This window comes from Prunus avium, chromosome 1 (genome assembly GCF_965620075.1).
Source record: "Prunus avium chromosome 1, drPruAviu1.hap1.1, whole genome shotgun sequence".
Lineage (NCBI taxonomy): Eukaryota > Viridiplantae > Streptophyta > Magnoliopsida > Rosales > Rosaceae > Prunus > Prunus avium.
In genome coordinates this window covers 35,266,194-35,290,481 of record NC_142284.1, presented here as the reverse complement: position 1 = coordinate 35,290,481, position 24,288 = coordinate 35,266,194, and the positions used below count along the sequence as shown (strand labels likewise).

General features: G+C 37.8%; 2 protein-coding genes and 1 non-coding gene across 3 annotated transcripts; 1 reads left to right on the top strand and 2 right to left on the bottom strand.

Annotated features, from left to right (window-relative positions):
• Positions 1-361: 361 nt before the first annotated feature.
• Positions 362-7,781, top strand: LOC110754200 (serine racemase-like; the record flags this gene model as incomplete). Its single annotated transcript, XM_088247240.1, has 7 exons — positions 362-383; positions 2,398-2,439; positions 4,208-4,424; positions 6,055-6,141; positions 6,228-6,458; positions 7,012-7,088; positions 7,217-7,781. Coding segments are annotated over 7 exons (840 nt in total), but the record flags the coding sequence as incomplete, so codon positions are not given.
• Positions 2,930-3,034, bottom strand: LOC148297727 (small nucleolar RNA R71). Its single transcript, XR_015833259.1, has one exon. It is a non-coding gene; the product is annotated as a small nucleolar RNA R71 (small nucleolar RNA).
• Positions 7,782-16,115: 8,334 nt separating the features above from the next.
• On the bottom strand, positions 16,116-16,679 carry LOC148297726 (uncharacterized). The gene has a single exon (XM_088247944.1). It carries the CDS (start codon positions 16,677-16,679, stop codon positions 16,116-16,118), a length of 564 nt encoding a protein of 187 aa, XP_088104070.1.
• Positions 16,680-24,288: the final 7,609 nt, after the last annotated feature.

Sequence of the window (24,288 nt, the reverse complement as noted above, 5' to 3'; positions counted from 1 at the left end):
CACGGCGGTATGTCTATAAGGACCGCCGTGAGTTTAAAAGATTTATTTTATAAATTTGACTCTTTCTTTCAGTTTCAGTTTTCATTTAGGGTTCCAAGTTCTTCTGATCTCTCTGGAGGCTCGTCTTCCTCTCTCACATACACACATACATCATCACTCTCTCTCACATCTCAAAGACAATAATTTGGATGTTAATGATGTATGCGTTTTGGTGTATCTCAAAGACACCAAGACGCACACATCATTAACTTTCAAAACATTGTCTTTCTCAAAGTTTGCAGTAGTCAGTTCAGTTCTGGTTTCTTTTTGGATTTTGTGTATTTAAAATATTGTCTTTCTCACTTTGGTGGTTCGATTATGATCAGGATCCAAAGATCTCAAAGGTAAGATATCATACCTCTTGGGATCTCATTTTAATTTTCGAAGGCTACCAAAATTAAAAAATAATTAAATCTTAAAAAGAAATAAAAATTAAGACGGTGGTTTACGGAGAGGCACCGTCGTAGTATACAGACGTGGATTCCATTATATTATACGACGCGCACTAAGAACAGTTGGTCGTGTTTAGTTAGGAGTTAACACCGCAGGTTTTTTGGTGAACTGTCGTCTATATGTTCTACGTCGGTGGATTCATACCTGCTGTCGTTGTTTTTTTGGTCAGATTTTAACTCTGAAGAAAACCTTTTTTAAAAAACGACGCTTTTTTATTTGTGTGTGTCGTCTTTTAAAAATATTCAACAGTAAGGCACTTATCCACGACCGTTTTTTTTTTTACCGTCGTCGTTTTAAATACAACGACGGTTTTATGTTCTGCCGTCGTCTTTTTCGCTTTTTGTAGTAGTGTGCACTGATGGACATATTTTATATTATATATTTAGCCCCATTCTTAGTATATTTTGGTTGATATTTTGGAAGAATTTTGATACTTTGAATTATATTTCCACTATAGGACTTTCGACTTCCTCTGGAGCAAAACATAATCAAATAGGACTTTCGACTTCCTCTGGAGTAATTCCAATTGGAGGACGTTCGTGAGTCACTTAGCTTGATCGTGTCAAAATTTCAGATTTTTCTACCAAGCGGTTATTCTCTGGCAATAAAATAAAGGAGCAGTGCGCGGTGCTGGAATAGTGACGATTTGGGCTTTTATTGTGTTTTGGAGCCCAAATTGACCTCGGATGGGTTCGTGGTTTTCTGGAGAAGTGTTCAGAACGTTTTTATCTTTAAAACGAGCTGTCTTGGGCCAGATTTGGAGGAGATTTGAGGCCAAAACGTGGTTGGGCAGATTGGGGGCAGATTCTCCTAATTCAATTTGGACTTTATATCCTAGTATTATTTTATTTTAACCTAGTTTCCTTGTGGGGATTGGGCAGCTGGGTTTTAGCCTAAAACTTTTAGGAGATATTTAAGTTATTTTTCACAGCAAATTTAGGACTTCTCTTTTGGCTTTTGAATGCGACTTTTGCTAGGATTTTTGAAGAACTTCTACTTCAAGGTGTTTTTATTCTTATCCATTCGAATGATATTTTCTTTGATTTTAATTATGAACATGCGTAACTAACTTTCTTTTGCTAGGGTGAGGCCACGAGCCTTAGCAAGAATATGTAGTCTCTGTCCAATTTGCTTATGATTATATGCATGCAGGTTTTCGAATTATTCATCACTGGGTTAAACTATCTAAGTGTCTTGATGCTTGATCACCATTAGGATGTTTAGAAAAGTAATTTGATGCAATTTTGGTCGGAGGTCGGTCCCTGAAATTGACGAAGGCTTCTTTTGATTAATATGTGCAATTTCACTTAGGATGAATACCACGTCTTAAGGGTTGCATGGTTTGTCAAAAGGTTTCACAGAACTTAATGAGTTATGTATGTTTAGATTTGATATGAATACCACAAACGGATTGCATGTGTGATATATGCTCTATGTTGGGGGTCCAAGTAGGCATATATTAGGAATACCTAACCTTTGAAATATGCATGTATAGGTCATAAGTTATTGGGAAAACTATATAGAATTGTTAAGGTGACGGCGGATCCCTAGTGCTTTCTTAATTTGATTTCTAAAAACACAACTGTTTCCCTTACTCTTAGCTTTAATTTTGCATATTGCCTTATTTTTATTAGTTAAATTCGTTTTAATTTAAGGTCTTCAAATCAAACATCTCAATTTTCTCTTTTACAATAATTAATAATCCCTGCGGAGAACGACCTTGTGAGAATCATTTATACTGCAACAACCTTGTCATTCTTGCAAGTTTTATAGGAGTTTTAACCCTGTTTGCGCAGGTACTAAACTTCCTATCAAGAAATTGGCGCCGTTGCCGGGGATTATTTAAAATAATTCGTTCTAATCAGATTATGCATAATTATTGCTGTACATACATACAAAAAAAAGAAATAAATAATTTTCGGTTTTATTTTATTTTTACAGATCACAGTAGGGCAGTGCAGATTATGATCTGTGCATGGTCAGCACATGTTCAGCATATCAGAAATTGTTTCCGTTTGATCCAGAACCTGAGCAATCTTTAAGGAGGAGACGCAGAGAGCAAAATTTGCTGTGGGTTCCTTCACTGCAAGGGACTTTTCTGCAGTCTTTATATTCTGAGGACCTGCACAGTAAAGAAACAATGGCTTTTGTTATTCCAGCAGCTGGTGATCCTTTGGGTAATTCTTTAACAGCTCATGCCACTAACATACCAGGTTGCATTACATATCCAGAAGTGGAGGAAGGGTCTACATTCGAAATCAAGCACCACATGGTGAAAGGATTCTCAGCTGGATCTATTAAGCTTTGTTTATTTCCTTACACATTGAAAGATCAAGCAAGGAGATGGCTCCTCACACTTCCATCTGGAAGCATTAGCACTTGGAACCAACTCAGTGAAAAATTCTTAAACAAGTATTATCCAGCTTCAAAGACTCTTGACATGAGAACTCAAATTTTATCTTTTGCCCAAAAACCAAATGAAGAGTTTCATGAGGCGTGGGAACGGTTTAAAGAGTTGAATAGAAAATGTCCACATTCTGGTATTAACAGTATTGATCAAGTGCATATGTTTTTTAGAGGGTTAAATATGACAACAAAAACTCTTGTCAACGCTTCATGTGGAGGTTCGTACAAGGATAAAAATGCACAAGAGGCTTGTTTATTATTTGAAAAAATGGCAGCAGATACACATCAATGGGCAGTTGAGCAGCCACAATCTAGGTCCGTTTTTGAGCTATCTAATGGTTCTCCATATATGTCGGCACAAATTGAAAAAATGGAGAAAAAGCTTGAAAGATTTGATGCAAAATTTGACATGTTATTACAAAGAATTCCATGTTCACAGGTTGCTGTATAGCAGCCCTTACCAGTTGCCTGCAGCATTTGCAATGTGACAACCCATGATTTGGGCTTTTATTGTGTTTTGGAGCCCAAATTGACCTCAGATGGGTTCGTGGCCTTCTGGAGAAGTGTTCAGAACGTTTTTATCTTTAAAACGAGTTGGCTTGGGCCGGATTTGGAGGAGATTTGAGGCCAAAACGTGGCTGGGCATATTCGGGGCTGAAAATTCTGTGGTGCATCGGCTGTACCGGTACAGCCAGTTATCCAAGGGCCAGTATTGCATTTTAAAAATAAAGGGCTGAGATTAAATGACCTGAAGACTTGTTGAGCCCTTTGTTATTAAATATCACGTGACATACACGTGACTCAGAAAACAAGTAAAAAGCTTCAACGAACGCGCAGAAGCCCTCGCGTGCACTGGAGCTACTTATCTCTGCGATTGATCTCTCTCTCTTGAAAATCCAATCCTCATCTATGTCCCAAATCAGAATCTGGGCGTCTCACTTCTGCCGACGCCGAGATGCAACAGTCATCGGACATCGCCGATTCCGGAATCACCATCCACGCAAGGTTTACCTGCTTAGTTGTCTTCTTTTTCCATCGGTTCAATTTAGAAGATTACTCAGTTTTTGTCTTTGAAGAATCATGATCAAGAAGCTTGGAAACAATTGGGTTTTGGGGTTGATACATCTGGCAGATCACCACATGCTCTCCATTCAGGAATTAATGGATTATGGGTGTGATTCATTTTAGCTCATTGCATTTTCTTCAAAATTTAAACCTTTTCTGATTCATTTATTAGAACTTTTGTTCTTTAAATTCTTAGATTGTTGAAGGTGTTGCTAAAATTTCAGTGTGATTGTTTCTTACCCAGTTAAAAAAAAAAATCAAGTTTTTGTTATTGGTGGTATAAAGATGGATGCAGAGAGTCAAATGAGGGAGGTAAAATATGCTGCTGATATTTCCTCTATAAGGGAAGCAGAAGCACACATCAAGCCATTCATACACCAAACTCCTGTCTTGTCCTCTGAATCTTTGAATGCTCTTGCAGGAAGGCAGCTGTTTTTCAAATGTGAATGTTTTCAAAAGGGGTGAGTGTTTATTTCTGTTGAGGCCCAAAAAATCCACGGTTCGGACCAAATAAATTCTCGGCCCAATGCAATACCTTACCGAGGAGAAGCCCGATTAGGGCATGCGAAAGTTCGTCATACGCGCTTGCACACATGCCACGCCAAGCAAATAAGCAACACGTCACGCTACAAGCTTAAGTGGGCCCAAGCCACTCAAATGCCCGGGGCTTGCTTGAGTGGGTTGTGGTATGGATGGTAACAAGTTATCATGGGGCCCATCGATGGGCCAAGAAATGGAAGTCTCGGGTCGCTTGGGGGCCTCGAGACTCAAGCCCATTTTCTTAGGCCCAAACATGGGTAAGCACAAGAAAGGAGATGGACCATTGCCTCAACCAAAATAGCCCATTAATCCAATAAACTAGTCAAAAAATAAGCCCATTGACCCAATTAGAATAAACTAGCCAAAAAATAAGCCCATTAACCCAATTAGAACAAACTAGCCAAAATAAAGCCCAACACTTGACAAAGCTATCCCATCCATTGGATAGATCTTGTGGTTGTCCCAAAAGCCAACATAATTAGGATGAAACCAGCTCAAGCCTTGGCACTCAGTTTGAAGGCAAAACCACCAACGAACGTTGGAAAGCTACACGTGAGTGGCTGCTGGGAACAAGTTCCAAATGCAAGAATTCAAGAAACCAACGGATCTTGGCACGCAGGGGAGGACACCATCTCTTAAACCAGCAGGCACATCTACTTCCTTTCCTTCCTCAGGTTTGGCCATGGAAAGGGGAAGAAAGATGAGAAAGAAGATGGGTGAAAAAGGGGAGCTCCTCTCTGAGGCAGCTGCTGGAAGAGACTTGGAGCACCCAAAATCTCTGATTTTGTGGGATAGGGCAGAGCTGGCTTTGCCACCATGAGATAAGTCAAGAAGGAAGAGAAGAAAGGAAGAGAAAAACTTAGCTAAGTTGGGAAGAAACCGTTAGGGTTTCTTGGAGAAGAGCAAACCCCAGCAACTATAAATAGGGCCTCTTCTACCCAGCCAAAACAACAATAGACAGCCTTCAGAGAGCAAGCTTTCTCTCTTGAAAACCCACCACCTTCAGAGAGCAAGCTTTCTCTCTTGCAAACCCAGCAAATTTTCGTGCTTTGCTAGCCCATTTCCCCCATCTCCCCTGCTTTGGCAAAATTGCTACAGCTCTGACAGAGTCACTGTCGAGCTGCCGGAAGCTACGAAAACCACCTAAAACTCTCTTCCTTAGAACCTCTCCTGTCTTCCATTAGAACCTCTGACCTCCATAGGAACCCACAAGCTTTCTCTTTCCAAAAGTGCTAAACCCATGATAACTTTGCTCTCATGCCACATGCCCCTCATGCTAAGCCCAAAAGTTCATCTGTGAATGTGAAGAAATTATCTGTAACTTTCTGTTGTTTTTGTTGGAGAAGATAACCAAAATACTTCCTAAGGCTTTGCTGCCCTTTCGAAGCATTTTGGGGCTTAATTTTCGAACTCAAACAAAGGGGACAACTTCATCAGTCCAGCCCACTCGCTGCCGGAAGGAAAAAGCCCCTACAACTTCTTTCCTAGATTGGTTTGGAATTCATTTAGTTTTCCTCAACCAATAAGACTTATTATTATGTGGCTATGCAGTGGTGCTTTCAAATTCAGAGGCGCTTGCAATGCTGTATTTTCACTTGATGATGATCAGGCTGTTAAAGGGGTTGTAACACACAGCAGGTTTGCTTTCGGCTCATTTGTCTTTCATGGGTATTTCCTTTGATTAGTTTGTGGGATTACCACCTGATATTGTCCTCCAAATTCAGTGGTAACCATGCTGCAGCATTGTCTTCGGCTGCAAAACTACGCGGAATCCCTGCATATATAGTTATACCAAAAAATGCTCTGAAGTGCAAAGTTGAGAATGTCATTCGTTACGGTGGTCAGCTTATCTGGAGTGAGCCCACAATGCAATCAAGGGAAAGTACTGCAGCCAAGGTGTTGCAAGAAACTGGGGCAGTTCTTCTACATCCTTACAACGATAGGCGCATAATAAGGTACACATGCAACTTTCATTTGTTTTAACTGCATATGTTTGGAATTTTGGCCCTTGATGAGGGAAGAGTAGAAATCTTTTGCATAAAGATGACCTTGTTTTGTATCAATATTATTGAAACTTAGGATGTACCTTCAGAGTCTACTGTGTTGATACAAAATAAGACAACATAAAAAGGTTGCTTTACAGTGAGGGTGTTCGTGTGTTTACCTAGAGAATGACCAAACCAAAATCATATTATGAATTGTAAACTGTTGATCAATATGTGTGTCATGGTTACCATATTTTCTTGAAAATACAATCATAGATGCTGCCTTGAATTTTATGGTGATATATAATATCACCCTGGCTACTCCTTGATTAGTATTACCTAGCCTAATTCATAATACTTAAACAATTCAGATGCATTAACGAAACTTCTTCCTTGTAGGTGAATGCATTAGATACTATTTTACAATATCATAGTTCCTATTAAAGTAATGTGAGGACAGTACCATTCATTAGCATACCTAATGGAGTTAGGGCCTTTATGGCATGTTTAAATGTTCTTGCAGTGGACAGGGTACCATATCATTGGAGTTTCTGGAGCAACAAGTTCCACAGTTAGACACTATTATAGTTCCCATAAGAGGTTGGTTCAGTTACATTTAATCATCATTTTAAAAATTAGTTCACTATTGTTCCTTCACATTTTTGTTGTTGACTTCTGAGCTTTGTTTTCTGGCGTTAATATATGTGTGTTTGTGGGTGGGTGTGTAGGAGGTGGCTTGATATCAGGTGTGGCTTTGGCTACCAAGGCCATCAACCCTGCAATTCGAGTTTTAGCTGCTGAGCCTGAGGGAGCCAACGATGCAGCTCAATCCAAAGCAGCTGGGAGGATAATAACATTGTCTGAGACCAACACTGTAGCATGGTGGGGGTGAGTTTCTCATGAGTTGCTTCATTGGAGGGTTGATGACAGAGCTTCACCAGGACTTGTACTTGCTTCGTTTTGTTTCTATTGAAGAAGCCTCTACGCCAACTCTAAAATTGCTCAAGGCTATGGTGATACAGGACTTTATCAAGAATTGTTCAGTTGTCATTTTCCTTGATTCTGGTAGTTCACGAAATTTCATTGATTTGGCACTATTCAAGTGGTTAGGGTCCAGGATTATGATTGTGTCCACACTGTTTTTACTCTTCTGTTGGGGAATTGCATTCTTGATTTTGACCTTGGCTACCTTCTGGGCATACGTGACCAAAGTGGTGGATTTGAAGTTGATAATGGGCATACTGGAAAAGAAGAAAATTTCTACAAGGTTTATGGCCAAGAGCTTGAGTCATTGAGAGCTTTACTTCTTTCTCCCAGGGCTCATAGATGCTACAAAATTGCATATTGTAAAATGAGAATTGCACATAGATGCTACAAAATTGCGTACAGGTATATGCATATGCATATTATAAACTGAGAATTGCACACATGTGCTCTTTATCGCCAATATCTCCCCTTCCGTTTAATTACCTCACATTTCATCCAATCTGTCATTAAATATGAGCGCAAATTGGTCATTTCATACATTAAACATAATTGAATTATGTAAAATAAAATAATATGAAAGGAATACAAAAGGGCTATATGTTCACGCAAACGCAAAGATTGCGTTCATTGAGTAAAGTTACCCGTTCTCTGGAAAAGTAGACCCAACTAACTTACTTTTTCAAACAAACAAGCTATTTGTTCATGCGAATGCAGCGGTTCTGTTTGTTGAGCAAAGTTGCCCGTTCAAACAAACGGGCTTCGTGTGTACGCTCCGAAGAGTTTGCCAACAGTCAGGCAGCGTTTGCATTGCAGACATGCAATTGCATGATGGTGATGCATGCAAGAGTGACTGTGCGCAAACGAAAATAAGAAAAATGGATTTTTGTGTTTTTAAGCTATGTGGAGTTTGCTCACAGGCGGGTAGCGTTTGCATAACACAAATGAAATTGCACTACAATGGTGCAATGCAAGAGTGACTGTGCGCAAACCGAAAAATGAGCCCAGCAGGGGTTGCGTTCGTTGAGTAAAGTTATATGTTCCCCAGAAAAATCAACCCAACCAATTTACTTTTTCAAACAAACGGGTTGGTTGTTCAAGCGAACGCAAGCGATACGTTCGTTTAGTAAAGTTACATGTTCCCCAGAAAAATCATCCCAACCAATTTATTTTTTCAAACAAACGGGCAGCTTGTTCAAGCGAACGCAAGGGGTGTGTTCGTTTAGTAAAATTGTCGTTGTAACATCCCAGTCTGATGTGGGCCCAGTATCCATGCCCCTTCAAGTGACATGTATGAAATTTCGAGGACGAAATTTTATAAGAGGGGTAGATTGTAACATCCCGGTCTAAAAAAGTAATAAAATAATTAAAGTAAGAGAGAATAAAGTTAAATGAGGAAATAAATTGAAATAAACAATAAAATAAAATGATTTGAATTAATTAAGGTTTAAAAAAAAAATTTTAAAATATTAATTAATACTAAAGGGCAAAAAGGTCATTTTAAGTTCAGGAAAGAATTTGGGGAAAAGTCCAATTTTCAGGGGAGACTATGCCGAAATTTCGGTAGAAAGTCTCGATTCTTAGTAAGTGGGCCCGACATCGGTAAGATGTCGAAAATTTTCACCGAATTCGTCCTGGGTTCCGAGGAATTCGGGGCGGGTACTGTCAGTCGTTCCCCGGAAAAATATTCTCATTCAACTTACTTTTTCAAACAAACGGGCTCTTTTTTCAAGCGAACACAAGGAGTGCGTTTATTGAGTAAAGTTGCTCGTTCCTGGAAAAATGGACCCAACCAACTTACTTTTTCAAACAAATGGGCTATTTGTTCAAGCGAACGTAAGGGGTGCGTTCGTTCAGTAAAGTTGCTCGTTTACCCGAAAAATGGACCAAACTAACTTACTTTTTCAAACAAACGGGTTATTTTTTCACACTAACGCAGGAGTTGCGTTCGTTGTGTAAAGTTGCCCGTTCCCCGGATAAATGGACCCAACAAACTTACGTTTTCAAACAAACAGGCTATTTGTTCAAGCGAATGCAAGGGGTGCGTTCATTGAGTAAAGTTGCTCGTTCATGGAAAAATAGACCCAACCAACTTACTTTTTCAAACAAACGGGCTATTTGTTCAAGTGAGTGTAAGGGGTGCATTCGTTCAGTAAAGTTACCTATTTACCCGAAAAATGGGCCAAACTAACTTACTTTTTCAAACAAACGGGCTATTTTTTCACACTAACGCAGGAGTTGCGTTCGTTGTGTAAAGTTGCCCATTCCCCGGCTAAATGGACCCAACAAACTTACGTTTTCAAACAAACGGGCTATTTGTTCAAGCGAATGCAACGGGTGCGTTCATTGAGTAAAGTTACTCGTTCCTGGAAAAATGGACTCAACCAACTTACTTTTTCAAACAAACGGGCTATGTGTTCAAGCGAACGCAAGGGGTGCGTTCGTTCAGTAAAGTTACCTGTTTACCCGAAAAATGGACCAAACTAACTTAATTTTCCAAACAAACGGGCTATTGTTTTACACTAACGCAGGGGTGCGTTCGTTCAGTAAAGTTACCTATTTACCCGAAAAATGGACCAAACTAACTTTGTTTTTCAAACAAACGGGATATGTTTTCATGCTAACATAGGGGTTGGGTTCGTTGTGTAAAGTTGCCTGTTCCGCAGGTAAATAGACCCAACAAACTTACTTTTTCAAACAAACGTACTATTTGTTCAAGCGAATGCAAAGGGTGCTTTCATTGAGTAAAGTTTCATGTTCCCGGAAAAATGGACCAATCCAACTTACTTTTTCAAACAAACGAGCTATATGTTCACGCAAATGCAAAGATTGCGTTCGTTGAGTGAAGTTGCCCGTTCTCTGGAAAAATAGACCCAACTAACTTACTTTTCAAGCAAATAGGCTATTTGTTCACTCGAACACAGGGATTGTGTTTGTTGAGTAAAGTTGTTCGTTCCATGGAAACATGGGCCCGACTAACTTACTTTTTCAAACAAATGGGATATTTTTTCACGCAAGCACAAGGGTTGCGTTTGTTAAGTAAAGTTGCTCGTTCCCCGAAAAAATAGTCCTAACTAACTTAATTTTTCAAACAAACGGGCTATTTGTTCACGCGAACATAAGAGGTTGCATTCGTTGAGTAAAGTTCTCCGTTCCCCTGAAAAATGGACCCCGCTAACTTACTTTTTCAAACAAACGGGCTATTTGTTCAAGCGAACACAAGGAATGTGTTCGTTAAGTAAAGTTTCGCAGTTCCCTGAGAAATTGGACCAAGGAAAATACTTTATCAAACAAACGCACTATTTTTTCTCTCGAACGCAAGGGTTGTGTTCGTTGAGTATGTTGCGTTCATTTGATAAGTTAGTTTGTACTTCAAGTAAAATAAACGACTTTAACTAAACCAACCAAACCGACATGGTTTATAGTATAAACGATGGCTTCTAGAACATACTGACGGAATAAAGGTTATAGACGACGGTAAATACATAACTGTCGTTGTGTAGATGTTCTAACATCGCTACACTACAGAATGTCGTCTAATTAAATTGCAGTGAATGCTTTAATGAAATAGACGACGGTTTATAAAAGAATGAGATGACGGCAAGAAAAGACCGCCGTTATTTTCAAGGTAATAAAATTCAAAACAAGTAAAAGCGTCGTGGTATTTCACTCACAATGACAGTTCTTGGAAGAAATAGACGTATCATTGTTTCCAGACGTCTGTAAAGATATACCGTGTTGTTTTAAAATTTTGATGTCGGATATTTAAAAGAGCTACATCTATTTAAAATTTAAAAACAGAAAAAGAAAGTATCATAGATTTTACCATTTCAGCTTGCTATTTTTCAGCAGTATCAGCATCAAGCTTTGGATTTTCTTCCTCCAAAACTAGGGGTCTCACATTGGGCTTTGGTCTTGAGGCAGTAAAGGAATTGGTGTTTTGAGCATGTTGGGATCAAAATTGGGAATTAGTTGACGGAATTGTGCCAACATAATTTCCCTCTCTGCTCTGACTCCCTCCATAACAGTTTCCTTTGTCCTAGCCTCCATCCTCAATGACTCTGCTCTGACTGCCTCCACAACACTTTCCTTCAATTTGTCAACAAATTTTACTCTCTGCTGTCTCGGCAAATTGAAGAATTGAGTTGGGGAAACCCCAGCTCCAACACCTCTGACTCTCCCACCATGCTCAGGGGTTCCCAAAGCCAAGGTCAAAATATCGTTGCTCCCAGAGACAATCAGAGTGTCCTCGGAGAATTGTTTTTTTAAATCATTCTAAGAGAGAGAGAGGGAGAGAGAGAGAGAGAGAGAGAGAGAGAGAGAGATAGAGAGAGAGAGAGAGAGAGAATGTTAGTGATTGAATAGACTGAAAAACAGATAAAATATAAACCGCCGTGGTAATTCGATTCAGACCCCGGTTTCCTAAAAACCGTCTTGGTATTTCACGTCTGACGACGATGCAGAAACAAACGACATCTAAATGAATATGAAGAAAATTAGACAAAAAATCAAAACCTATACCGTCGTGGTATTTCAATGAAGACGACGGGCTCTATAACAAACCGACATAGTACATAACTTCAAACGGCGATTTCTCTATGAAGTTATAAAGCTGAGGGGGTTCTTTTAACTTCTCCTTCTCATTTGCGAATGGAAGGATAAACTGCCTAGTTAAGGTAGACTTGAAATCCTTCCATTTTTTGGCGGCAGACGACAGCACCATTTTCTTGGACCCTTCCCCAACAACATAAGCCATTTGAATAGCTTCCCAAATCTGCTCCTTCAGGTCCTTGGGCAATTGAGTCCATTTCTTGTCCACAAGAGGGATTCTGGTGCGTGCCAAAACACCAATGTAAGATTGCATCTCACTAGCAGCCTTGCCATGTGGTCTGCCCCTTTTATTGTACTCAACCATTGGCTTAATCTTCTGGATTTTCCTCTTCCCAACACGGCTCATTGTGTCGCAGAGCTTGGGTCTTTCTCGAACGTTGATAATAACACAATAACACATATTTATTGCGCTTAGCATTTAATTTCAAAACAAATATAAGGGGTAATTAAATAATATTGTGCAATTATATTTTTACTTGGTCAAATTGGTTTAATGTCATTTTATTAACTTTGATCAATGACTTCCTATGTAGGTTTGTGTGTTGTGAAAACCAACTCAATTTGCATGCCAAGAAGTGTGCCACCCAAATATAATATGCTAGTGGCCAATTAAAAAACTTCAACATATCCATGAAGCAATGATGATGAAGAAAGAAGTGCAACTAGCATAAGAAGAAAAGAATTGAAAAGAAATGCATGAAGTGCCACATCCATGCCAAAAGAAGAAAGGAAAAGAAGTATGGGATGGAAGAAAACAAGAAAAAATTGAATTCACATGCTTTGTAAGGTGTCATCCACTCCAAAGAGGCTCAAATTCAATTTACATTATTTAAAAAGATGATGAAAGCCACAAGAAAAGGGAGAAGAATAGAAAAGAATTCAACAATGGAATTATGGCAACCTCACCAACATAGACAGGATGAAGTGGGAGTTATGGTTTGTATTGAAATAGGAATGGTGGTGTTGTAATTCATCATGATGTTCCTTCCTCTTAGCCCTATAAATAGAGAAGTCTTGAAGCTTCAAAAGGGACACCAAGCTCACAATCTTCTCTTGAGCTCTCTCTCCTTCCTCCAATTCTTCTAGTTCTGAATTTCTGTTTTAGTTTTATTTTATGGGAAACTAACTCCCTAGCTAAGGCTAGGGAGAAAGCTTTTAATATGAGTGTGTAATCTTTGTTAGTTTGATCTAAACTTGCTTTAATGTGATTTTGTAGTTTTTGTTCAAATGGAATTTGTAGTTTTCTTTTTAATTAATTGATGAATGTTTGATAATCTATTTCATGGGTTCAATCATGTTTTTCCCATTGTATAGTAAAAACTTTCATGCTTTTAAAAGAGAAGAGAATTACTAAGATTAATAGAATTTCGACGAAGATTATTTTTTGATAGTTTGTTGCCAATGGTACAAGTTATGGTTAGAATACTTCTAAAGGAAATTAAAAAGAGCTTTAATTATTTTGAACAACTGCTATGGAAAATATTTTGTGGATCAAATTAATAAGAGTTACATGCTTATGTTAAAAGTGGAACCCCAATGCCTTAGTGTTTTAATCAATTAAATTTTCTGTAAATCAAATCTTGCATAAATCTACCTCTCAATCACACTTGTTCTTTTTCATCTCTGATATTTTCTTTACACCGCTCTCTGTGGATACGACATTTGGACTTCCGAGCTACACTACTATACGATACCTTCCCTTGGGTTTTCCAAAGTGGTACGAACAGATGTTGAAGTAAATCTCATCTTCTTTGCGGGATTGCTTTGAACAGATTTGACTTCACTCATTTGAGCTTTTGAAATTGCAAGCTCCTTACTTTGAGCTTTTGAAACTTGAGCTTCCTTGCTTTGACCTTTTGATACTTGAGCCTCCTTGCTTTGAGATTTCGAAACCATTTTTGGAGAGAGATGAAAACTGCAAGTAGAACAATGACGGTTAAGTAAAAAAAAAAGACGTAATATCAAAGTTCAGACGTTGGAAAAAAAAATTACCAATCGTGAATATCTATAAAAACCTGGATGTGCAAATACGTCATGGTAAGATACTTAAAACGACGCAAATAATATAAAACCGTCGTCTTATTATGAGTTGATATATAAAAACCTGCCCAAATTTCCCTCTCCCACGATCATTTCAAAATTCGACGACGGTTTTATCTTAGTAACGTCGTAGTTATTCTCACACCACGTTGGTTACTAAGTACAATCGTGCAATTAAAATAAAATGAATTTAATTACCGTCGTGGTGTGTGTATAAAAACTTCAAATACAAGACAAAACCGTCGTCCTCACACGACCTGAGAGTGAGGGAATACTGAGTTTTGGAGACAAAGACGATGCAGATGAAGAGAATCAGACAAGTAGCTTTTGGGAAATGAGAGGAAACTGAAAAAAAAAAAAAAAATTCGGTTCGAACTCACCGACGTGGATAATTTTAATCCACGTGGTACAAGGACTTAATATGACGCTAACTAAAAAAATTTTGTCGTGTTCACTATTAAACGTCGTATTTATATAAAGACCGCCGTGGTTTTTGAATATATTTTTTTATAAATTTTTGGCTTTTCACTCTTTCTTTCAGTTTCAGTTCCAATTTCTTTTGGCCCTGTGCTCTCTCTCACCTTTCTAGTGGACACTTTAGCTTCTTATCCATGTGAAATTTGAACGGTACCGCTCTATCAGATTACTCATAATACATTTCAAATTTCAAATGATAAGAAGCTAAAGTCTCCACTAGAAACCATTTGAAGGGGAATTTGGGGCCTTCAAATTCAACGACTCCTTCCGACGTCACTTTGGTGGTTCGATTATGATCAGGATCCAAAGATCTAACTGGTAAGATTTCATACATCTTGGGATCTCATTTTAATTTCCCTATGTCCATGGTTTTCTATATAAACCGTCGTAGGCTACCAAAATAAAACAAAAAAACAAATCTTAAAAAGGAATAAAAATTAAGGCGGCGGTTTACAGAGAAGGCAAACGTATAAATCGAATCAATACGACGGTAATTGTAACTTCAAGACGTGGTAAACAATTATTATACGTTGCTAATTAAACAAACCGACGTGGTTATTAAGAAATAGACGTCGGCAAATTACGATGTGGGAATCTTATTTTAATGTCCCTATAACTAAAAAACCGAAGTGGTTTTGTACAATTAGACAACGGTATTTATATAAGGACCATCGTGGTTTTTGAAGATTTGTTGTATAAATTTGACGCTTTCTTTCAGTTTCAGTTTTCATTTAGAGTTCCAATTGCTTCTGGAGGCTCGTCTTTCTCTCTCACAAACACACATACATCATCGCTCTCTCTCACAAACACACATACATCATCACTCTCTCTCACCTCTTTGGGGGCAATAATTTGGATGTTAACGATGAATGTGTTTTGGTGTATCTCAAAGACACCAAAATGCACATATCGTTAACTTTCAAAACATTGTCTTTCTCAAAGTTTGCCGTCATCAGTTCAGTTCTGGTTTCGTTATGGATTATGATCAGGATCCAAAGATCTCAATGGTAAGATTTCATACCTCTTGGGAGTAAATAGGTGGGAGTTAACAAGGTGGTTGTTTTGTTAAATCGTCGTCTGTACTTTCTACGTCGGTGGCTTCATAACTGCTGTCGTTGTTTTTGGATCATAATTTAACTCTGAAGAAAACCTTTTTAATAAGACGACGCTTTTGTATTTGTGTCTGTCATTTTTAAAAAATATTCAAGCGGACCACCATTTTTTAGCTGTTTAAGTTACTTATCCACGACGATTTTTTTTTACTGTCGTCTTTATAAACACAACAATGGTATTTTGTTCTACCATCATTTTTTTTTGGTCATCTTTTTCACTTTTTGTAGTAGTGGAAACATCAAGATGAGTTGCATCCATTGGTTCTAACTCTGTTGGATCAGCATCCATCCAGCGGCATACACGCGCCCAATGCCCATTTGTACCACACCTATGACATGCTTCCTCAATCACCCTGTCAGCTAAAGGTTGGGAGCCATTTGCCTTGTCTTGTTTGTTCCACTTCTAGTGGTTATGGGATGCTTGGGTATTTCTTGGACCTGAGCGGTTGCTATTACTGTTTTGGTCTTGACCATTACGGGTACCCCTACCACGACCACGTCCTCGACGACAGTCGCCATGTGATGAGGTAACATATGCCTCATGAGATGGTGCCAAGGCAGCATTCACTTCATGGAGTGGTGTAGATCTAATTGGACGGGACTGATGGTTCTGCATCAGAAGCTCATTATTCTGTTCAGCTAGAAGTAGACAAGATACGAGGTCTGAATACTTGTGAAAACCTCGCTCTCGATATTGTTGTTGCAAAACCACTTTGGAGGCATGAAATGTGGTGAAAGTTTTCTCCAATAGGTCTGCATCAGTTATATTCTCTCCACAATCATGGATGTGGGGTTTGAGAAAAATCTTGGCTTTTACTCGATCCACAGAGGATGCCTCATTGCCTTCCTCAATGGTTTCCCCTAGGTTCATAGCCTCAAGATGAACCTCAGCATCATTGATCCATGAAAGGTAGTTCTTTCCAGAGATGTCAAGTGCAACAAATTCGAGCTTTGCCAAGTTCGACATTTTCTATATAAAAGAAAATGGAATATGTTAGAGCTCAAGAAAAATTGTTGATATAGTAAAACATAAATATAATCACCAAAACTTCTGGTTTGGGATGTTTAGACAATTAGAATTGAGGAACTTCATGCCTTCAATTATTTTGAATCACAGAAACTTAGGTTCTGATTCGATAAAAGAACTTCAGGTTCTTATCTATTATGAGGATCGAGGAACTTCAGGCCCTGATCTCTTATTAAAACTTAGGTTAATGATATATGCGTTTTGGTGTCTTTGAGATACACCAAAATGCACATGTCATTAACATCCAAATTATTGCCCCCAGAGAGGTCAGAGAGAGCGATGTATGTGTGTTTGTGAGAGAGAAAGACGAGCCTCCAAAAGAAGCTGGAACCCTAAATGTAAACTGAAACTGAAAGAAAGTTCCAATTTATACAATAAATCTTCAAAAACCACGACGGTCCTTATATAAATACAGCCGTCTAATTGTACAAACCAACGGCGTTTATTTATTCAATAACCATGTCAGTTTTTGGTTATAGGGACGTTAAAATAAGATTCCAACGTCGTAATTTGCCGATGTCTATTTCTTATCCGTCATATAATATTTAGTCATAACCACGTCGGTTTGTTCAATTACCGTCGTATTTATTCGATTTATACGTTTGCCTTCTCTGTAAACCGTCGTCTTAATTTTTATTGCTATTTAAGATTATTTTTTTTTACGCTCCAACACTTTGCTAGTATCTTTCTTAATATCTTCTTAAGAGAAAAGAAAAATCAATAAAGGAAAATCATCAAACATACAGGACTGTGAACACTACCACTTAACACTTATTTTTATTGCTTCCAAGAAAAATCACGACGGTTTATATAGAAAACCGTCGTCACATGAAAATTAAAATGAGATCCCAAGAGGTATATGAAATCTCACTAGTGAGATCTTTGGATCCTAATCATACCAAAGTGACGTCGGAAGGGGTCCTTGAAATGGTTTATATGGACACTTTAGCTTCTATCCATTTGAAATCTGAAATGTATGGACACTTCAGATTTCAAATGGCTAAGAAGCTAAAGTGTCCACATTTGTCTTTCAGATACACAAATGGCGAACACACATCATATTACAAGTAGCGACGTGAGACAGAGCCAAGGGCAAGAAGAAGTTGGAACCCTAATTGAAAACTGAGAGTTAAAAAACTCGTGAAAAAATCGTATTTATACAAATTATCTTAAATATCCACGTCGGTTCTATTACAAGTAGCGACGTCAAATTCAACTACTAGACGTCGGCGCGTAACAATTGCAGACGTATAAATATAAATACCCACGTCATTTCCGTAAACTATGGCCAACGACTTTTAAAATCAACAATGTCGGTTATGCATAAGTGGTAACGTGTAATACCACTTTTGTAAAAGTAAACTTTTGTCTTGTATTGCCCAGAGAACGACGTCGTTGACTTTCGAAATGGAATGGCCGTTGACTTTCGAAATACAACGATGGTTTAGATAAACAAGCGCCGTCAAAACCACGTTGGAATTCCAAAAGTTGTTTGGCTTTAGTAATAACCATAGGGTTCCTACTTATTGTCCATCGTTATAACTACATACTAGGGCGGTTTTTAATAAAACCGTCGTTGTATTGAACTCTGGGAAAATATATAAAATTTTTCGTCACCTGACCTAAAGTTCTACGTTCTCTCTCACCGATAAAATATCTCAGTTTCCCTCTCATTTCCCAAAGGCAGCTTCGTAAGCATCATCGTCTGAATCTCGTCATCGTCATCGTCTTCGTCTCCAAATCACCAAAGTTACGTCGGAAGGAAACTTTCTTTTCACCCCAAAGGTTTTTTCTCAATCTTTTTTTTTTTTCACTTTCATTTGAAGAGGGTTTTGAAAGAACGAGTCTGGAAACAAGACTCCGTCAAAATGAGGAAATCTTTTACTGGTTTGATTAAATTCATTAGTCCATTACTCTGACGACGCCTGAAGACGACAGTTCTCTCTTGTTTGCGACGTTAGAATCGACATACCACGACAGTCGTTAAATCCGACCGAATGCAAACTGCACGACGGTGGTTAATAACAGTCATGATGTGACAATTAATACGTCGAAAACAAGATAAAACCGTCGTCTCATGGGAGAAAGAACTGGCGTTTTTCTTGTATCACATCTCAGTAAGACGACGGTTGTCTTTCGTGTTTGACATTGTAATGTATAAACCATTTCGATGCTTAGGCTTAATAACCGACATGGTGTATCAACATTTACGTCATGAACGAGATAAAACCGCCGTCCTATTTCCATACATGGTCTGAGACAACTGTTTAATAAGACGTCGCTGTTTTCGTGTTACCATCGTGGTTTTGTTTTTAGGACGACGGTGTTATTTTACAACCGTCGTCCTAAATTAAATATCACGGCCGTATTTTTTCCGACATCTTTTTTTTATTATTACGTCGTTCTGTTTAAATAACCGTCGTTGTTTTTCTTGTTGATTAATTAAAAATGGTTTCGAAATCTCAAAACAAGGAAGCTCAAGTGTCAGAGGCTCAAAGGGATGAAGCCAAATCAGTTTCAAAGGCTCAAATGGATGAAGGCAAATCAGTTCAAAGCAAACCCTCGAAGAGGATGAGATTTTCTTCAACCTCCGAGAAAGACCCCAGCACAACCACATTTGTTGAGGAGCCAAAATCGACCCGCGGTATCAACACAATGAGCCATGTTGTGAAGAGGAAAATTCAGAAGATTAAGCTTGTGGTTGAGTTCAATAAAAGGGGCAGACCACATGGCAAGGCTGCTGTTGAGATGCAGTCTTACATTGGTGTTTTGGCAAGCACCAGAGTCCCTCTTGTGGACAAGAAATGGATTCAATTGCCCAAGGACCTGAAGGAGCATATTTGGGAAGCTGTTCAAATGGCTTATGTTATTGGGGAAGGGTGTAAGAAGATGGTGCTGTCGTCTGCCGCCAAAAAATGGAAGGATTTCAAGTATACCTTAACTAGGCAGTTTTTACTTCCATTCGCAAATGACAAGGAGAAGTTAAAAGAACCCTCTTAGCTTTATAAGTTCATAGAGAAATCGCAATGGGGTGCCTTTGTAGCTTCAAGGTTATCCCCAGATTTTGAGGATGTGCATTCTGGGCAGAAACAAAGGAGGGAGAAATGCGAGTACAACCATAGGTTGTCTCGAAAAGGGTATGTGGGTTTGGAGGATGAATTAGAAGAAACCATGCCCGGTGAAGAAATCGATCGATCTGCTATGGAAGAAGGCAAGAGGAGATAAAACGGGAAACATCCCTGATCCAAAGGTTGCAGAGAAGGCAGTTTTATTTTGGTATAGACGTCGCATGTTAAAATAACCGACGTTAAAATTTAAACACCACGACGGTTTCTATTTACCGCAGTTTCAAATACAATAGCACGTCGGTTTTTGCATGAATTAGACGTCTACATAGAATTAATACGAAGGCTTAAATTCTGGAGACGACAATCTTGTTTTAAGTTTACTCACGCACACACTCTCCCTCTCTCTGTCTATTTCACTGAAATTTGTGGTGCACAATTTCTGGAAAAGAATGCATATTTCAATTGAGTTTTTTCACTTCTTCATTAAAATTTATGACGGTTTTATCTCATTTAGACGTTAGAATGCGCATACAATGATGGTAATTTTATGCCGCCGTTTGAAATTATGTACTACGTCCGTTTTTTCAACAGTCCGTCGTCTTAATTGAAATACTACGACGGTGTTTGATTTATGTTCTATTAATCTATTATAGCTTTTGAATATACAATGGGTTTTTTCTACCGACGTTATAATGTATAAACAACGATGGTATTTTACTACCGACGTGTGAAATCAATACTACGTCAGTTATGTAAGAACACCGTCATTGTCAATGATATATTACGTCGGTTTATTTATCTGTTTTACACTCTGTTCAATGTCTAACATTCTCTCTCTCTTTCTCTCTTTTAGGATGATTTGCAAAAACAAGTCTCCGAGGGCACTCTGACTGTCTCCAGGAGCAATGATATTTTGACTCTAGCTTTGGGAACCCCCGAGCATGGTGGGAGAGTCAGAGGAGTTTGAGCTGGCGTTTCCCCAACTCAATTCTTCAATTTGCCGAGATAGCAGGGACTAAAATTTGCTGACAAATTGAAGGAAAGTCTTATGAAGGCAGTCAGAGAAGAGACCTTGAGGATTGAGGCTAGGTCAAGGGAAAGTGTTTTGGAAGCAGTCATAGCAGATAGGGAAATTATGTTGGCACAATTCCGTCAACTAGTTCCAAATTTTGATCCCAACATGCTCAAAACCCCAATTACTCCAATTCCTTTACCGCCTCAAGAACAAAGCCCAGAAAATCCAATGTATGACAAGGCAAGCTACTCGGGGGCGACTAATATCAGACCCCAAGTTTTGGGGGAAGAAGATCCAAAGCCTGATGCTGATACTGCTGAAAAACAGCAAGATAAAATGGTTAAATCTCTGATATTTTCTATTTCTGCCTTTTAAATTTTAAATAGACGTCGCTCTTTTAAATATCCAACATTAAAATTTCAAACAATGATGGTATATCTTTACCGACGTTAGAAAACAATAATACGTCTGTTTCTTCCAAAAACCGTCGTTGTGAGTGAAATACCACGACGCTTTTACTTGTTTTGGAAAATATGGTAAACCTTATTGGCCTCGTCGGCCCGGGGCTAGTCAGCGTTCAATCTGGATCTCTATCTTACCGAACAAAACAACTGTCAGACCGCCCGAAAAAAGTAGATGGGGATCAATTTTTCTTGGTCCCTTATAATCCAGGGTTAGTCCCCTTAACTATTTAACGTATTTTCCTTGTAATATTTTTCTTTGTAGTACTATTTAACCTATATGGATCATTATGTGTTGGAGTCATTGGGTGTTGGTAATTGTGAGACCATTCAAGGAGACTGCCTATTACATGAATTCACTGCCAAACCTCTCCGTTGACGACGACATGAGAAGTATAGTGAATACGTAAGTTGATTTATTCCAATCTAAGATTTTTTTTTCCTTTACCGCATTTGAAGTATACGACGGGTTTTTATAATACCGAATTTATAATGACAATACAACGACGGTAATTTATTACTGACGTTTTAAATGATTTATTATGTCAGTATTGTCTTGAAAACGTCGTCTTAATTGAACTACCACGTCGTTTGGGTTTTATTTAAGGGAGTTTTAATTTTTTCTGTTCAATTTTTTGTTATACGACGTTTTTCCTTTTACCGACATTATAATATTACACAACAACAGTAGTTTCATACCGCTGTTTGAAACACAATACCACGTCATTTAAAAAAAAAAATGTCGTCTTCACTGATTTACCACGACAGTTACTATTTTTATTTAGATTTTCGTTTTGTCATTAACACTCTTTGTTTTCTTGTAACAGGTCAATGAAAATGTTTAACTCTCATGTAAACAAATCTTCATAATGTAAAACAGCCATTTGGAAAAATCTACAAGGCACTCCTGAACAACCAACAAGTGTAGAGTGTGGCAATTTCGTGATCCACACCTAGCTTTTGAGAAGAAGGTAAAAGGCAAAATTTAAGATATAATTTCTTTATTTTACTACGTCAACCTTTTCTTTAAAACCGTCGTTTGTATCTTTATAACACGTCTGTTTTTTCCGTTTATTTTGCAGTTTGAAAAGAAAAAAGATCGAGTTCAGTATACACAAGAACATATTGACGAAGTTAGGCATGAATGGGCAGAATTCGTTAACAAGCAATTACAGAATGATAATTGATGTACATAAATATTTATTAACAATGTTTAGGTTTATTTTAGTTTATTAAAAATGTACATAAATATTTTTGTTGTAATCAATCGAACAACCATCAAAAAAATTAAATTTTTTTTGAAATTTTTTTATTTCCCAAAAAATTCATGAAAACTTAATTTAATTCATAAAAACTTAATTTAATTCCCAAAAAACGACGTCTCATTCTAATTTACACGTCTCATATGTGTATACAATGGTCGTCTTATTATAATTGGAAATATAACATCGACGGCAATTCTTAAAAACAACATGTAACAGGAATAAACATGACGGTTTATATTTACTTCATCTTGTACGGATAAATTTTGTACCGATATACTACGTTTGTTAGTACAACCATATCGACGTCTTAATGATATACAAAGGCAGTTATCTTACAAAATTTGACGTTGTATAGTCAAACAACGGCGGTGATCCAAAACAAGATGACGTGGTAACCTAATAACCCACGGCGATGATCCAAGACAAGATGACGTGGTAACCTAATCATCCACGTCGGCGATTTAAAACAAGAGGACGTGGGAACTTGATTATCCACGTCGGTGAGTGAAAACAAGATGACGAGGTAACTTAATAATGTCGTTTTGTGTTATTCTCGACGTCTAAAACAATATAGGACGTCGTTTTGTGTTGTTTAACGTCGTTGTAAAGGGATCCAACGTCGGTTATGTCATTTGGCATTTCATTTTAATATGACTTTTATATTTTATTTAATTCCTAATATTCATAATAAATTCAAAACTAATTTCAAAAAATAAACTGACAACTACCATGCACTCATTGAAATATTGTCTCTCCCCTAAAGCTTTAAAAAATGTAATTTTACAAATATTTTTTTATTGTATTTAATTACTAATATTACTAATATTAATAATATATTTATAAAAAATCTGAAAAAATATACCGACAAATTCTATGCACTCATTGAGACAATATCTTGCCCGTAAAGGCCTGAAAAATGTAATTTTAGTTTTCAAAGTTCAAGTGATAATAAAAGTCAAAAAAATTTAGAGAGCACGATACTCCTTATACTTTACATAACATAACCCTAAGGTTTATGTGATCCATTGGTGCCCATAAATTCAAAATGATGAAATCCAGATTTTAGCCTACTATTATAGAAGACATTGTTGTAAGGAGTCCGTAGCAATTTTAGGTTCATTTTTCTCATACTTGTGTATTTTTTTATAATTATTGTAAAATTTAGGGTTTAGAGTTTATTGAAACGATGCCGGTTTTCTCTCGCTGTTTTTGGTCAACTACGTGCGTTCGAATCCCAGGAAACCCAAACCCCCACTACTACAAAAATTGAAATAGACGACGGGAATCCATTGTCTTGTAGCATGTTTTAAAACCGACGTGAAATCGACCGCCATCTTTTAATATGTAAAATAACGACAGAAAATAACCGACATCGTTAAGATATTACACGTCATAAAACAATTAAAACCGACGTCTAATTCATACAAAAATAGCTTAAAAAGACAACTTCGACTATATTAGACGACGGTTTTAGTAAAACACAGACGTTTAAAGAATGTTAAATGTCAAGAACAACTACAAAACCGACATAAAAACTATTATCCACGTCTCTAATTGAAAGAATACCGACGTGTAAAACGTAGAAACCGTCGTGGTTAACATATACTACGTTCACTAAATAAAAAAATTGACGTCTAAAACATATAACATGGCAAATTTAACATACAAAAGTACACTTTTGGACAAGGTTAGACGTCGCTTTTGTTTAAAAAAGTGACGTTTGAAAAGTTTAACATGGCA